At 40.0% G+C, this 17,389-nt stretch overlaps 1 protein-coding gene across 1 annotated transcript in view; it reads left to right on the plus strand.

Moving 5' to 3' along the window:
* PLCB2 (phospholipase C beta 2) overlaps positions 1–17,389 on the plus strand; it is a 72,393-nt gene that overhangs the window by 16,509 nt on the left and 38,495 nt on the right. Inside the window, exons 3-9 of the mRNA XM_063289963.1 lie at positions 3,190–3,258; positions 7,250–7,390; positions 8,288–8,367; positions 9,045–9,098; positions 10,496–10,571; positions 14,698–14,798; positions 15,495–15,661. Coding sequence (XP_063146033.1) covers positions 3,190–3,258; positions 7,250–7,390; positions 8,288–8,367; positions 9,045–9,098; positions 10,496–10,571; positions 14,698–14,798; positions 15,495–15,661 — 688 coding nt within the window. The remainder of the gene's footprint in view (positions 1–3,189; positions 3,259–7,249; positions 7,391–8,287; positions 8,368–9,044; positions 9,099–10,495; positions 10,572–14,697; positions 14,799–15,494; positions 15,662–17,389) is intronic.

The raw sequence follows: 17,389 nt of genomic DNA on the forward strand, positions 1-17,389 counted from the left end.
AATTTGTAACCTCACAACCCTGCTGGTCTAAGCAGTGAAGGCTGGCTGAAGTGCTTTTGAGAATGTTAACAAGAGCTTGAAGCGCTAAAACAAAAGTGCCATTAATGGAGTGAGTTTGGGAACTGATGCCTACCACACATGTTCCACACTGTATAAAAAAAAGCTACATCAGAACAATAGTTGCCCATGTTGTTCTAATGAAAGTCCTCTTAGCTCTATTCTTCTCATGGAATTGTTGCCAGAATTATAATCTATTATTTCCACATACTGTATATCTACGTCTACGTCTACATCTACATCTACAGAGCTTCCATGAGCTCTTTCAAATGCATCCTGTGAAAATCCACCATGTCCCAGTCATCCTACTGGCCTGTTTCTTTATTGAAACCTGCTTTTGAAGAGGATTTTCTGAGTAGAGAAGTGTCAGGGGAGGCAGCAACCTATTCTCTCCCAGCCATTTTCTCTTTCCAAATTTAAATAACATACCTTCTTTGCTTTGTGGAGTTCTTGGTGCTCGGTTGGTGTTACCTAGTTGGGTAATGAAACGTCTGCAAGCAAACAACCAAGCTCAGAGAGCACCAAGGACTCCACAGTTCAACCCTGAGCTACAGATATTCTCTACTATTGGAACTACATATAGGTGTCCAGTGCTTCTTTGCTTTCCCTGTCTCACTGTTTCTAGATCACAAAGTCAACCATCTAGAAAGGAAGATTAGTCAGAAGCTTCTCTACTCTCAGCTGAAGAAAATGTATAGATTTGTTTTTGTTTTTAAAAACACGCAGAGTTGAGAAGTTAACTTTTTTTTAAATCTGTTCAATTGTGTCTGATTCTTGGAGACTGCCTGGACAAGTCCCTGCAGTTTTCTTGGCAAGGCTTTTCAGAAGTGGCTTGCCACTGCCTACTTCATGGGGCTGAGAGAGAGTGACTGGCCCAAGGTCACCCAGCTGGTTTTGTGCCTAAGGCAGGACTAGAACTCATGGTCTCCCGGTTTCTAGCCCGGCGCCTTAACCACTACACCAAACTGGCTCTCTGAGAAATTAATATTCCTTAGCAAATAATATGTAATTTGTCCGTGAAATAGCTAGCCTCAGCAAGCTGAAGAATTGTGATAACACTGTAATTATATGTATGTCAACACTTTGAAAACAAAAACCATGAGGCAGATTTAAGCTTCTTTCCTCTGACTGCTACAAAGCTTCAAGAAACCAAAATAAGAAAATGGGACCTGAAAATGTATATTTTAAAAATTGCATGAAGATCAGAGATGGTATCAGATCTGCCACTGCGCTTGCTGTTGTTCAGCAGTAACCATGGAGTAGGTGATGTCTACATTGCTTCAGAGAAAAGTGGGGTGGGGGGGATGAGACAAGTTTCAATAGTCAGAAAGTGCAAATTGCTTGTGCAATGTGCTCAGCAAGGGTCTCTGCAAATGTCAGCCCTTCAAGGTAGGCCAGGCCAGGAATGAGACTCCACAAGGATTACTGGAACTCTATTGCTGCAGGGTATATTAACAGAATCTCGAAAGCCTGAAACAGTTCCCCTTGCCCCCCCCCATACCAAAAAGAATCAAGACAGATCAATCCTGAGTTTCTTTCTTACCCCCGTCCTCCTTTTCATGTTTAACTGATCTTGCATTCCTTCTTCTTCAAGGTTTTGTCCATACTTCTTTACATCAAAGTAGTAATGAAGCACTGATATCACTGCATTGTCTTTGAAGATTTCACCTTAAGTATTCTAGTAAATGCTCCAAAAAATTAACTTGATTACTCATAACACTGCATGAGAAAGCTCAATGACAGACTAAGTAAAGCTCCAGGAGATCGGCTATTAAAGTTCTTTTGAGCCTATGCATACTGCACCCTTAAGTTGTTCCTGTCCTGTGCTAATGCTGGTTTAATTCTAAAACAGCTTAAGAAGATCTTGTCCTATCTAGTTTAGCAACAGCTTGCAAATCTTTTTATTAGACAATTTCCCTGCTGCTGTGCCCTCTCAACTTTCTATTCCAGGAAAACAATGGCCAATCTCTCTTCCTTCCTTCCTTCCTTCCTTCCTTCCTTCCTTCCTTCCTTCCTTCCTTCCTTCCTTCCTTCCTTCCTTCCTTCCTTCCTTCCTTCCTCCTCTCTCTCTCTCTCTCTTTCTCCCTCCCTCTTCTTTCTTTCCTTTTTACTGAACATTTATGTTTTATGGTTTTAATTTGTTATTGTGTTGTAAACCGCCCAGAGTCCCCCTTGGGGCAGATGGGCAGTGACAGAAATTTGAAATATAAACAAACAAACATAGATATGTGTCTGTGTCTGTGTGCAAAAGAGAAAGAGTTAAAAGTTAAATTAAAATACATACACTGTTAAAGCATTAAACACATATGTGTGCAGACCCAACCACCACCTTTAACATAAAAACTCCTTTCTTCACCCCCTGTTGGTCTCTAATGTCTTCTAGAGCTACGTTTACCAAGAGCACTGCAATAGCATGGCTGGCTATAACTCTCACCTAGCAAATAGAATGCTGCTGGCTTGAAACCCAACAGACCTGATTTATTATTGTTGAGTTATCGTTATTGATATTTTGCAATTTTGATTTATTTCATTGTTGCATTATTGTTCTAACTTGTTGCAACCTGTAACCAAAGAGGGTCCAGTCTTTGAGTTGGGTGGGCTATAAAAACTGTAAAATAAATATGTAAATGTGGGTTTCTTTCATTACTGCTTTTCTTTCCTTGAACTGCCTACTTTTCTGCTGTTTCCCCCCCAGTAAGTCTAGCAGTGCACTATTTCATCATTTCTCTAGTACTATAAAGTAAAATGGCTTCACTGGAGCAATCCACTATAGCCGCTGTAGCTGTGATATCTTCCCTAGATACACACTTTGCATCAAATGATTTTTATATGCCGTAGCTGTTGAACAGTAACCTGATTTTTTTCTAGCTCAGCCATTACAATTTACTGTTTTGTAGTAGTCTGATAAAGAAAGGCTCTCAGTCTACTGTACTTCTAGTGGAATCTATTAGATTTAGACCTATAGAAAAATTGATAAAATGTTTACTAATTCATGTTCGCTGAAGCTCCCAGTCCCAAAGATGGTTAGGTTACTGAGTAATATGCTTGTTAATGCAAATGGTCTGGATTTTGGGTTTGTTTTTGTTTTTCACAGATACTAAAATAGTGCATGCTACTTTTGTTATTTTGCAGGAAACTGAATTTTTGGACATTACAAGCATCCGAGATACTAGAGTGGGGAAATTTGCAAAGACTCCAAAAGTAAGTTTATGACATAATATATAGAAGTCTTCTCCAACCTAGGATCTTTCAAATGTATTTGATTTTGGCTCCTGGAATTGGGCAAGCTGACTGGGAATTTAGAGGCCAGGGAAAACTGTTCTGTACATCTTTTGTGATGAACTCAAAACCAGAGGAGTCACACACAGAAAAAAGGGGCAGGGCTTTGATTGTGCAGTTGCGACCATCATCTTGACATTTCTGATATCTCCCTGGGATGCCCCTGCTCAAGACTGCTTATTTACAAGAGGATCCAACAGAATGCTGCTGCTGTTTTAGCAACAAGTCAACAGAAGGCTGGTGTAGTTAATTGCTTTTCCATCTTTTTGTAACAACTCTGTGCATAGTACAAAAGACCATATGCAGATTGTGGTGATGTGAAAAACAGTTTCCAGTCTGCAACCTTAACAGACTTGGAAAGGATTTAAGTGCCTGCAACTGAATTGGAAAAAGTGGATTTTTCCATCTTCACCTTTCCCTCCCCACAGTGGCCTCTCCAGCCCTAAAAATGCTACACAGAAGTTCCTTTAGTGCAGGGAGGTCTCTCCCAAATTTGGCAGAGGCAACCTCTCTGAGTGGAGCTCTGTTCAGGGAAGGTTTCCCATGCAGTTCCTCAGAGATCTGAAAATAATTCGGCCAGCAGTCAGACACAGCTGAATACCAACTAATCTTAACAGGAGAGGTTGAGGTAGCTGTGCCTCCTTTGAGTGCCGTAAAGAAAGACAATATTGCTGAAGAAAGGCAACAAGAACAAAAGAATTGATTTTTAGAAGTAGGAGCCAAGCTTCTACTGTGAACGATTGTGGAGGGAGGAAATTCGTAGGCAGCAAATCAATATGTGTGCTGTGTGTGCACATGGGTATGAGTTATAGGCTACAGAACTGCAGTATTGCTAGGATGCTGAGGTTTGCACACACTTAAAGGACTTCAAAAAAGAAAAAATATCAGGACTTCCAGTGGGGACATGGCAGACTGAACAGCTGTGCCCACAGGTTCAGCGGGTGGAGCTGACAATGCAGCAGTTTTTCTGGGCTCAGACAGGCTTTCCTGAAGCCCAGGAGTGTTTTCCAGAAAAAGGAAAACACCTGGAATCAACCCATCTGTCCTCCAGACGGCTGCTTGCAGCCAGATTGCAAACAGCATTCACATTCAGCTGGTAAGAGCTAGCTGGGAGGCTGGGATGTCACCATTTTCCAAGCCACACTGTAGCCTTAAAGGGACACTAAGACCAGCCACCGCATTTCTAAATCACCCAATTTACATATTTTTTAAGTACGTGTACCATAAGAGAGGCTTTCTACAGCAAGAAGTGGGCTCTCATGGTGCTTATCGTTATTTTGAGGATTTTTAAAAAATGCTTTTAAAGTTTTGGACTTCATTTTCCCTACAAATATTAAGGAGGATTGAGAGTAATAATTGTCTCGTTATTATTTTTGTACTAAATTTGAAGATATTAGCATTTTCCTACACATTGAATCAGCTGATTTGAATCTTCAGCTTTCTGTTTCTGCTTTCCCTTGGGAACTGTCTGCCTATCTCACTTTCACTTGTGTAAACACATTTCAGAACTTTTTCGTATCTTCAACATTCACTGGTTAAACTCCTAGGGGTTGCCATAATCTACTGTGTGAGACATGGAAGATTTTAAACAGATTCTCTCTGACTCTTACAAAGTTTTTATGCAAGACATTCAGGACATTGTGGAAAATATGAGGTCCAAAATGTGTCATCTGGTGGGGTTGTGGTGGATGAAATTAAGGAATTCAACAGTGACAGAAAAGTTTCTTCTAAGAGTGAGATCAGGATTTCTATTGAGATGCTGGATGAAGATTGGATAGTGGAATTGGAGAAATTTAAGGAAGGGAGAGATTTGCAAGCCACAAGTGAAATTGATCTTCTGATGGAACACCATGAAAAAGAAGGGGTTATTATGTATGGGAGGTCTCCTGAAGAGAAGTTGGAGTTTTTGAGGGGGGCAGTTGGGCTGTTTGACCTTTTTAAGAAAAACGCTCTGGTGTACATTGTGGGGATATGCAAATGCTCTGGTATATTTTGAAGTGGATAAGGGTTAAAGAATATTTATCTGGTTTGCTTTAAAGGTTTGGCTGATTTCATTTATCCTTAACGATTTGGATTAAGATTAATAAAGTATAAGAAAATGTCTACTTGGATGGTTTGGGGTTTATTCAGATTAAGATAATTAAAATTGTTGTATTATTAAGTATAATGGCAGACAATTTATGTGCTTTTTAGTTTGATTTTTATTATAATAGTCAGAAATGTATAGAATAGTAGTAGGAAGTGTAATGATTGCCTATTCAAAATCAGACTCACACAAGGCTTTCATGGATATCTGATTTAATAATGAATAGTATGCAGGATCACAAGCAAAGCTGAGAATAGTAAAAGTGTGGGATGTCTCCCAATAAAACCCCAAACAAGTCCCAGTCCTTCCCTTCAAAGTCAACACAATTCCAACCCACAGGTGCCCCTAACGGTTCCTGCCGGTCTGCGGGAAAAGTCCTTGACAAGGCGAGATAACCCAAACATGCCTTTCTCATTCTTCACTCCTCGCATCACAGCCTGGTCCAAGGAACAGGAGCAGCCCCCTCTCGTACAGCAACTCGTGTCAGCCCCATGGCATGGGAACCGGTTACAATGTTTTCCAGGAACATTGGAACAGGGACCATGACAGGAAGTGAATAATTAAATAGGTGTTATCTTTGGGGAGGGAGAAGTTGTTTAGGAGGTTTATATGAATTTTTCTTTCTTTTTTTTCTTTTAATATAAGGGAAGGGAGTAACTGTACTTAGTGATTTTTATAATGTGCTAATGTGGAATGATTTATAGAAATAATGTGGTTTTGGTTTAATATAGAGTGAGGGATGGATTATGGAAAATCTTTGTATATCCTTGCTGTTAAAAGTAGGAAGTCACATCTTTCTGTAACTTTGAAAATTTTTTCTCTTGTGTTTTTACGCCTTTTCAGTTTTTTCTCTTTTTTCTAGTTTTTTGTTTTTTCATAGCTTTTATCTTTGCTTGAAACTTAATAAAACTCTTATTAAAGAAAACATAAAAAACATCAGTCTGAATGGCAACAGCTGAAGCCTCCCAGTAGCCAAGTCACACAGGGCATCCTTGACAAAACTAGGAAAGTGCAGCAGCAGCAAGACCACAGCTGTACAGTATTTCTTTCTTAGTACCAAACTAGGACCAATCTATGTAAGCATTTTACTAACACTGTGATGCATGACTCACTTCCATGGCGTATTCGTGCATTCCTATCACTATCCTCCTGATGCAACAGCATTAAAATGGAAGCGTTCAAACAGCTCCTCCTTTTCCCAGAGTAACAACTGAAGCACGTGTTTAATTTTAAGTACAGTAGTTGTAATGCTCTTAATGCACTGAGTAGCAATTGCATTTTTAAAAATAGCCATTATGTCTCTCAAATGTGGACAGAACTCCAGTGTGGATTCTGTCCTAATGTTATGCTTGCTAAAACATCTGCTTCCTTAGAGGCTGTCCTGAACTTCTAGACTGTTGGTAGAGATGTTAAGGATTCTGGCCTTATCAGGGCCAAGCTTGTAGAACAGGATGAAGAAGGACGAAATACCTTCAGAATATTGTAGCTGATTCAATACAAATTACAGAAGCAGCACACTGAACACAGTTTTTCTCCAATAGCCCTGTGTTGGTTACAGCATTTAAAGCCCATCTTAGGGATTTGGTAAGATGTGCAATAATATACATGGGAGAACCAAAATCACCTTGCTAAAGAAAAAGAGAGGAAACAATAATATTGAGTAAAGACTACCATATTTAATTAAAATATTACTTACTTTCTGTTCAAAGAGCAAAATCCCACTTTGGATTTTACGGTAAGGTTTTCTCAAATCTTCTCACTTCTCCTCCTTTCTGTTTTCCTTCTTAACGTGATAGATTGATTTATTTTTCTATCTTTCCTTTGCAGAACCACAAGCTCCGAGAAGTTTTCAAAATGGATTTTCCAAACAGTAACTTTCTTCACAAGACATTGGCTGTGGTTTCTGGTCCTGATATGGTGGACCTCACATTTCACAATTTTGTTTCTTATAAAGAAAACGTTGGAAAGGTATTAGAGAATAAGATAAAGTTGTGGTGCTGTAACAAATCCTGGAGTCTGTTCAAAAGGAAGAGAAGGGGTGACTGTGTATTTGTGCATTAGTACTTTAGTCAAAATACTTGTTCTTAGCAGGATTAGTTTTTTTTGATGTTCCTTAACTACTCGAGAAGTTAATGCAAGCAAAAAGCTAACCAAAATAGCCACACAGTACCATATGTGAGAGAACCTGTTGATGTTATGCCTAAAGTGCTGGCATTACAGATGGCAGACTTCGGTTTTAATCCAGCTTGGGCATGAAGTTTGCAGGGCATTTTTCTGGTATATGCATTTCTGCCCTAAAGTATTTCACAGAATCGACCCATGGGCAAAAATGGAACCATATAAGATTGCTTTAAAAGCTAAATAAACCCAATACCAGTGTAATGTAGTGGTTATGCTAGGCCTGATTACTTTCATGTTCAAATCCTCATCCCTTCATGGCCTTGAGACCCTCCTGATGTCTTAGCCAAACCCACCTCATAGAACTGTGGTGAAAACCAAAGATGGCAAGAAGAACCAAGTATGTTGCACTGAACTGTCTTCAAGCAAACTTGTTATTTATATCTATCAACCCTATATTTATTTAGACAAATACCTTATGAGTATCAAAGCGACCATCCATTTTAGATGGAAGGAGAAAGATGTTAATTTGTTCCACTAAGTTTAAATACATAGAAAGTAAATGTCATTGATTCAGATGGTGGCATAGATTAGAATCATGTCTTTAGAAAGGATAACAATAATGGAAAATGAGCATTTATTCCATGTGGAAATATTGCCTGGCACAGCCACTCATGCACTGAAATGTAGATGTTACACTTCACACATTTTGGTCTTTCAGCTTGCACTATTGGCTTTGTTTTTCAGAACTGGGCAGATGATATCATGAACTTCGTTAGGAGCCCCTTTATATATAATGCTTCCCGCTATACTTTCCTAGAGAAAATGTAAGTAGTTATTCATAAAGCTTGTATTTCCAAGTGCTTCTTGTCAGTCCTAGTGGTATGGTATGGTGGATAAGTGAAGCTGAAAGCAGGTCACTCAAAAACACAGGAGTGTTATGTCTTTTTAGGAGGATGGTACATAACCTTCCCCTCCCTTCAAAAAAGCAACAACAGCAAGACATTCTCTGTAATCATTTTCTTCATACTGTAGCTGATGAAGATGCAGTCCCAGGAACATCAACTCATGGAAATCTTTCAGCTTATGGACCATATGGGACATTAGGAGAAGGAAACAAGGGACTTCCTCTTTGTTTCTTCGCTGGTCCCTGCTCTCCTTTCCTGTGACTGAAGGCTCTTAAGTTCTTCCTTTCTGCCTGTTACCTAGACAAAGACTATACCCTTCCTTCTCTTTCTCACCCCTTTGTGAAAGCCTAGAGATCAGGCTTGGTACTACAGCATGTAACTTTACTTGTCTTTTTGGATCGTAAGCATCTGTTTTGGATACTCTTAATGTGCTTGATTCTACTCACAAGGACTCCAGGCTCCAGTTCTGGGGGGAATCAAACCAGGGTTACCTCAATATTTTCCCCACAATGTCTACCTTCCTTCATTCTTTTTTGTCCCACAGCTTTGTAGGTAGCAAACTAACGAAAATGTATCTGTCCTGCCCTTTCCTGCAGTCTGGTGAAACTGAAGCTGCAGCTGAATGCTGAGGGGAAAATTCCTGTCAGGAAGTGAGTATGGTGTTCACGATGCTTTGATCAATGATGCACTGAGTCCTGAAATGGCCCTGAGTCATGGGATGGTACAGGCTCCCATTGGGCATTGGGCAAAGATGTGACCAGCTGGTCTCTGTTCCCAGGGTATATTTATTCAGCATTTTTCAGAAGAAATGTCCCAATCCCACAAAATACAGTGGAATGCAGAGGTCTGTTACACAGGGGGAATATTCCGTATCGGTAGTTTGATCACACGCGCACGTACACCAGACATTCACTGCCACTGACAGCAAAGCATCACTGATGTGTCATATTTGTGATAGATTTTTAAATGCACTACTTCCTTGGCACCTTTTGCAAAGAGTAGGGTTTATCCTTGTCAGGGCTGCAACTGCGGGGGTGGGGGCAAGCGGGGCATGTGCCCCTGACACAGCACTGGGGGGTGCCAAAATGAGTGCTGGGGAGGCTCCAAAATGGGCACAGAATCCATGTTTGCCCCAGGTGATACAGACCCTGGTTGCAGGCCTGATCCTTGTACCTTTGCTTCAGGAGGAATGAGCGATTATGTATGTGACACGTTTATTTATTTATTTATTTATTATTCAAATTTAATTACCGCCCATCTCCCACAAAAGAGGGACTCTGGGAAGTTTACAATAAAATCAAACTATAATCATAAACGTTAAAATCTCATAAAACCAGACACATTACAATTATTATAAAATGCAATAAATACAGCCATTTCCACTAGAAAGGCTGACTCCTCACCATACTTGCTTCTTCCAGCCTATGGATTGCAGACTAAAGCAGGTCAAAGCAGGTCGGAGTTGAGGCATCGCGTAGCTCACAGTGGATAGTCCCTCTTCCAGGAAATTGTGAAATGTTTAATGAAGAATCAAATTTTGATCTGGTTAACTTCAAGAGCATTCTTATGTTTTCTATTCAGCACTTTTATTGCGATGCATTAAATCATGGTGGCATCTTATAGCACATAGGCCATCTGCTGCCTCAGATGTTGGTTCTGTGGGCCCTGGAACCATCCAAAATCATGTATGCAACATTTGAGAGCAAGTCACTGAAAACAGAAGTTTGATTTCCCACCATATCTTTGTCCAACAAACAAAACAAAATACGCATTGAATATTTCAAAAATCCATCCTCTAAAACAAAAACCCGATTAAGCTCCCAAAACACAGAAGTCTCAGCCCTGTTCACTTTAGGAATGTAACTGCTCTGCGTAATATGAACCTTGGCCACTGAAGGTTTGGGGTTGTTTAACTCCACTCTGGCATGATATTCTCCTGGTACAGTTTTGTTTATTTTATTATTATAACAGCTATTCCTTATGGGCAATCTTAATGTTCCTTAAGTGGCTCAGTCTGTCTTTAATTTGTCTTTCCTTTCTTTTTCAGTATTTTTCAAATGTTTCCCGCAGACAGAAAAAGGGTAGAAGCAGCATTAAGTGCCTGTCATCTTCCAAAGGGGAAGGTCAGTAATTACTATTTTTTTCTTACTTTTACATAGCCTAGAACTCACAGATTAAATCAGAATTTAATCCTGAACAAGGTATGTAAATTATGTAATACACACAGATTTCCATAGGCTGAACTTACTCATCAAGGCTTCCCTTCAGCAAAAAACTTTGCTAAGCTGAGCAGCCATGTCTGAAAAAGGGATTCTACCCAGCTTCATCTGAAGGGAATCTTCTACCCATATTCCAATGAATACAGATGGAAGCCCTTTTCAGAATTTGAGACTCAATATTACAAGTCAAGAACTAAATGGGTACAAGCAGCATGTATGGGATCACTGGGACTACTGAAACCAGCAAATTACCTTTGTGCTTCTATAAGAACTTGCATAATTTATTTAGGCTTAATACCTGAATAAAGTCTGAATAAAGGATCAGTTATAATAAAGTCTGAATAAAGAGTCCAAAATAATACCTGAATAAAGGGTCCAATTCAAGGTGTTGGTTATCACCTTTAAAGCCCTACATGGCATGGCTCCAGGTAACCTGAGGGACTGCCTCACCCCCATTACCTCAACCCATCCCACCCAATCATGCAGAGAGGGCATGTTATGGACCCCGTCGGTAAGGGAGTTTTGTTTGATGGGGTCCTGGAAGTAGGCCTTCTCTGCAGTAGCTCCCACCCTCTGGAACTTTCTGCCCCTGGAGGTGAGGTTAGCCCCATTGCTCCTGGCCTTCCGGAAGACCCTGAAGACTTGGCTCTGCTCCCTCACGGGGGGAGTAGTTACTCCTGGGGTTGGCTGGCTCCTTAGAGTGTTCCTCACACACATGGACTGTGCTAGATCACCTGCCACTTGGATTTTATTTTTATTTTATATTTATATGTGATGACTGTATTTATATTTTATACATTTGTATTTATATTTTATGATTGCTGTTCTAATGGATTGTTTTTATTGTAAACCACCCAGAGTCCCTCTTGTGGGGAGAGATGGGTGGTGGCAAAAATTTGAATAATAATAATAATAATAATAATAATAATAATAATAATAATAATAATAATGTGATTGTCAGTAAACATATTCATATTGGTTTGTATCAAGAGTAAGGAGTTTGATACAAGCCTGTGAATCAAGAGTAAGGAGAGGAAGAATGTTGAACATTTAAACTAATAGTAAATTGGAAATAATTGCCAATCTGCAAATATCTTAGAGAAATAACTGTACAGGTAGTCCTCGTTTAGCAACTGCCTCAGACAGTAACCATTCACAGTTATAAAGGTGATGAAAAAGTAACTTTGCAACCAATGCCCACATTTACAACCTTCACAGCATCTTTCTCTGTCTCATGTTTGTCATTACAGTTAGTACATGTTGTCCTGTGTAAAATCACAAGCACAGTCACACTCACATGGTTTTTCTCTTAGTAACCACTTTGCTTAATGGCCAAGTTGCCAGTCCCAATTGTGGTTGCTAAACGAGGACTACCTGCAGTTCCTGATTCCCCATCAGACTACTGCTAATTCAGAGGATTTCCTAATTCAGTGTTGTGGCAAGAATATTCATATCCTGGTCCCACCTTCTGCTTTGGGATAGAAACTTTGTAGTCCCTGCTTTCACCATCTATCTTCCATGGCCCATTTCACCTGGTCTCCACCTTAACCTGTAGTGCCTTTCTGGAGATTAAAAGGTCAAAATATAAAAGTTGAAATTATTTTGTAGTATCACTCCTGGCTGTATAGCATAAAGGCATGATAACTAGAGGATCTGACCCTTTCTCCACCCTCTTGGAAGATAGACCAATGTCATAGAAGTTAACTGAAATCAAACTTTATTTTAAAAAAGGAAAGAAAATATAAAATGTTTTTTTTAATCCTTTTTGACATTAAATATTAAAATGCAACGATTCAGTGTGGAAGAAAACTACAAAGATGCCTAGATCATGCAAAGCAGCTTGCAAACTAGTTAAAAGTAGACATCCTAAAGAAAATACAGTACTCCAGACAGTTCACAAGATAGTGTTTGTCTGCCTAACAACACTATAAAAAGACTGGAGATATTTTGAATTATTACCAATCCCAAGAGATTCTAAAGACGTATGATAAAGTATGGATGAAGACTGAGATTAAACACGCAATATCATAACTTGCATGGTGTAGAGAGTAAAGAAGATGACCTTGATGGAGATATACAGGAACCGTTGCCTAGGCAAAAATTGCTGGTACATGTCCAGCATGAAATAACATTTGGAAGCAGCTCAGGCAGATGCCTCCCTACTTCACTGAACTATAAGAAGGAGGGGGAGATACAGCACAATCAGGCCTGCAAGATTCTGTTATCATAGCCAATCTCAATAAAAGTAGTTTTACCCTTCCTGTGGAGTTGATTTCCTGGTCTGGTTTGCCTAGAGGGCTGACATACATAGTAATAAAAAACACAATGAGATTTAGCATCACACAGGAAACAGAAATTTTAAAAGACTAGTAGAAGTAACTGAGAAGAGCAATGACAAATCTCGATAAAATAGTTAAGAGCAGAGACATCACACTGACAACAAAGGTCCGCATAGTTAAAGCAATGGTGTTCCCCGTAGTAACATATGGCTGCGAGAGCTGGACCATTAGGAAGGCTGAGAGAAGGAAGATCGATGCTTTTGAACTGTGGTGTTGGAGGAAAATTCTGAGAGTGCCTTGGACTGCAAGAAGATCAAACCAGTCCATCCTCCAGGAAATAAAGCCAGACTGCTCACTTGAGGGGATGATATTAAAGGCCAAACTGAAATACTTTGGCCACATAATGAGAAGACAGGACACCCTGGAGAAGATGCTGATGCTAGGGAGAGTGGAAGGCAAAAGGAAGAGGGGCTGACCAAGGGCAAGGTGGATGGATGATATTCTAGAGGTGACGGACTCATCCCTGGGGGAGCTGGGGGTGGCGACAACCAACAGGAAGCTCTGGTGCGGGCTGGTCCATGAAGTCACAAAGAGTTGGAAGCGACTGAACAAATAAACAACAAAGTACAAGTAACTGGCTGTATGTTGTACCTATTTCTACAGAAATGGAAGACTCCTAAATCAAATGTTCCTCTCTTTCAATTATCTGGACTTTTCCAGCTTGGGAGAAGCTGGAGAATATACTTGGGATATTCTAATGATTTAACAGAGATTGTTGGGGACATGGAAACCCCATTTCTTATCTAGCCTCTTTCCATGGACTTCTCCACAGTTCTACCATTTGTTTTGTTTTTTTAAAAAAATCAAACCACTTCTGTCTCCAGCAGGGGGCAGGCTGGCATATCTCACTTTGTACATGTGACAAAGAGCCATCTCTCACTCATGAGGATGTGACTGTGTATGTGAGCTTGCCATCTGGAGTATGGCATGCAGGCTACATTTACAACAAGCTTTTGTATCACTCTCCGCCAACCTGGTGTGTTTTCAGATGTGTTGAACTGCATCATCTCAAATTCTTGAATTATGGCTAATAACGTTGAGAGTCCCCAAGTTTCTGGAAAACAGCAGATTAGAAAAGTCTGGTTATATGTAGCGCCCTTCTACACAGCCACCACCTCACCCTCTAAACCCTCAGAAGCGTGTTTGCGCTGTTCCACGAGTGTCCTCACTACTGCCATCCTTGCAATGCTCAGTACTTCCCACAAGCTAACCAGGTGGGTGAGCCAAGCAACCAGGATAAAATGCAAGTTCTCACTGATGAAAAACAATTTGCTTCCCATCACTAGCAGTACTACTGCAGAACTGCTTTTGCCGCATTTCCTGCTGTGCTAGAGACAAGTCAGAAGCTAATCAGCTCAGTTAGAGAAGGGCTAAAGCAACTCATTGAGGTAATGGGGTTAAAGCAGCATGGCATGTTTAAAAGCACCACATGGGGAGGGCCCCACAAATGACAGCACTCTACCATAGCACCACACTGCCCGTGGTGTGAAAGCACTGCATTCTTAAGGCAAAACTGAAATCCTTGCTAAATGTATTTTTCCATGTCATATGCAGCTTTTCTGTGTTCGAGGACGTAGTGCAACTTGTTTGTCATATTTAGGCATAGGAGGAAGACTTCCATGTTAGAGGTCATCCTTTATAACTCGGAATATATTGATAAATCTCATCATGCATTGCTCTTCCATTTACAGAATGATGGCATCAACCCAGAGGACTTTCCTGAAGCAGTGTATAAGACGTTCCTGATGAACCTGTGTCCTCGGCCAGATATTGATGAAATATTTACCTCACAGTAAGCTTTTATAGTGTACGAGATACTATGTGGGTAGTATGGGTGAGTCCACTGAAATCTAGCACAGTTCTTATCCTTCAGCATCTCTTGGGCCTACTGTTTGGTTGGCTTCATATTAGACTCTTGGGACTCTGTGAGCACATTCTGTGTCAGCCAGATGCATTTTTTTTGCTGGATGGAAAGACTCTTCCCATTTCATCAGATTGGTTTGCTAACTCTGGCCACCCAATGCCCTTCAGAGATTATTGAGATGAACTGTTCCCAATCTAGTGCCTTTCAGATATGCTGCAGTACTTCTCCTCCAGTTGCCACCCTCCTGGCCATGCTGGCTGTTGATGATGAGAACTTAGTTCAACATGTTCAAAGGGAGCAGATTGGGAAGGCTGGCTTAGCATCTTTTGTTATATCTCATTTTCTCTACAAAGGGTATTTTTTATGGGTGTTAGTTGTTCAGTTCTTAGTTGTTCAGTTTTCAAATGGTGAGGGAAGTTTCAGGTTGATAAAGGAAGCACTTTATTTCCTCACCAATTGTTTCATACCTTGTAGTGCTGAAACAAAATCTGCAATGCAAGGAACGGATAAGGTGGAACAAGTTTGTTCAATATTAAAAAAATGAAAGTTTTTTTTCAATTTTGCTGCTAAGGGGGGATTTCCCAGGGACACCTAAAGACACTCTTCTTCTTCGTTTCTCCTTAGCCATTCAAAAGCCAAGCCATACATGACGAAAGATCACTTGACAAACTTTATCAACAAGAAACAGCGAGATTCCCACCTCAATGACACGCTTTTCCCTCCTGCCAAAACAGATAGAGTGCAGCGTCTCATAGAAAAATATGAGCCCAGTGGGATGAATATTCAGAGAGGTGAGTCTTTTCCATTAGAATGAGGTTTTGTCATCATCCCAAGCCTACAGAGTCAACAGAAGTGCTTCACACTGTCCAATTCCTATATGGATGTGAACAGGGTAGGAAACCTACAGCAGTAGTGAATGTGTTCATGTGTGCTTGTTCGAGTATCTATACACACACACACACACAAACGCATATTTGACTGTTTGGTAATATATTGAACTGCCTCCCAAATGTCAAAAGAACACCTGCAAGACCTACTGTATTAAGGAGGAGGAGGGCTTTGTAAGTCTTGTGAATACTTCAGGGTATACCATCAAATACTAGTTTTAGCAAGGAGTTATTGGCCTTCTCTCCAGTGATGGTCCTCCCAGAAAGAATATACCATAGTCTTAACATTGTGGAATGCTGCTGCTTCTCTCCTCGTCAGCCAACAAAAATTAACAACCAATAGGTGGGAGGATGGTGTGAAACATAGTTGCTAAAACTATATTTACTTAGTGTACATATAATTCTTGATTAAAGATTTTATTCGTGTTGTTTGTATTTTCTTTGTATTCTTAAATAATTTTCCTCAAGTGTGTTTAAAATCTATAATTGGCTATAAGCAAGCAGATAGTCATCATCGATAAAGATCACGTACATTATGATATGTAATCCTGTGAACATGGAAACAAAACGCCCTTAATACAGGCAGTCTCATTTAGTGACTGCCTCATTCAGTGACCATTCACAGTTACGATAGTGATGAAAAAGTAACTTTACAACCAATCCTCGCATTTATAACCTTTACAGCTCTGTAAAGCAAAGAAAAGCTTAAGTAAGATCAGTTTCACTTAGCGACCACTTTGCTTAACAACTTGAGTTTCCAGTCCCAATTGTGGTCACTAAATGAGGATTCCCTGTATACTTTTTTTAAAAGGAGTCTTATGGTAATTAATAAGTAATATTTATGATGTTCTCTAAAAGGTATTTGGAGAGAGGATATTATCCACTGAATTTAAAATACTTTATAAACATCCTGGATACTTTGTAAATGGTTCAGTGACTTCACTGAACAAGGTGATGCTTGTTTGGGTAGCGTCCATTTTGGGAAGAGATGGTATTAGTCCAGTATGAAAACTCATTAGCAGATAAATTACCCTCCCAACAGAATAAATAGAAAGTGAATGTAAGTAAAGAGGATGTATTTGCTGCTTGGAACAGACTGAGAACAATCAAGTTACAGAGTGCCATGGAAGTATGTGGAGTTAGACTAATGGGAAGTGTGACCAAAAAGACTTGGTAGAATGATGAAGTGAAAAAGACTGTGGTTAAGAAAAATTGCATTTGAGAAAGATTGTGCAAAAAATGAGGATGAGAGAAAGATACCGTATAATGCAGAGAAGACAGTTGAAAAGAATGTAGTCAAGCAGAGCAAAGATGGTGAAAATAAAAAGAGGCCAAGAAATTAGAGAACAGTCTTGATGGAGATTAAAACCAAAGCATTCTGGAAGTGGGTGAAGACGGCTAAACGAGGAATCTCCAGCAGACTGAATGGAATTAGTAATAACAGTTACGAAGTAATCGTAACGCGCAACAAGGTAGCCTTGTTTCCTCCAGAAGTTTTACACTATAACTCCCACAATTCCTTGTCATTGGCCATGCTGGCTGAGGCTACTGGGAATAGAAATCCAAAGCTTCTGGAGGGCAGCAAGGTACCTATCTTGGATTCAAAGTCAGCTCCTTCAAGGCCCTGAATTC

Source organism: Candoia aspera, chromosome 1 (assembly GCF_035149785.1).
Source record: "Candoia aspera isolate rCanAsp1 chromosome 1, rCanAsp1.hap2, whole genome shotgun sequence".
NCBI lineage: Eukaryota > Metazoa > Chordata > Lepidosauria > Squamata > Boidae > Candoia > Candoia aspera.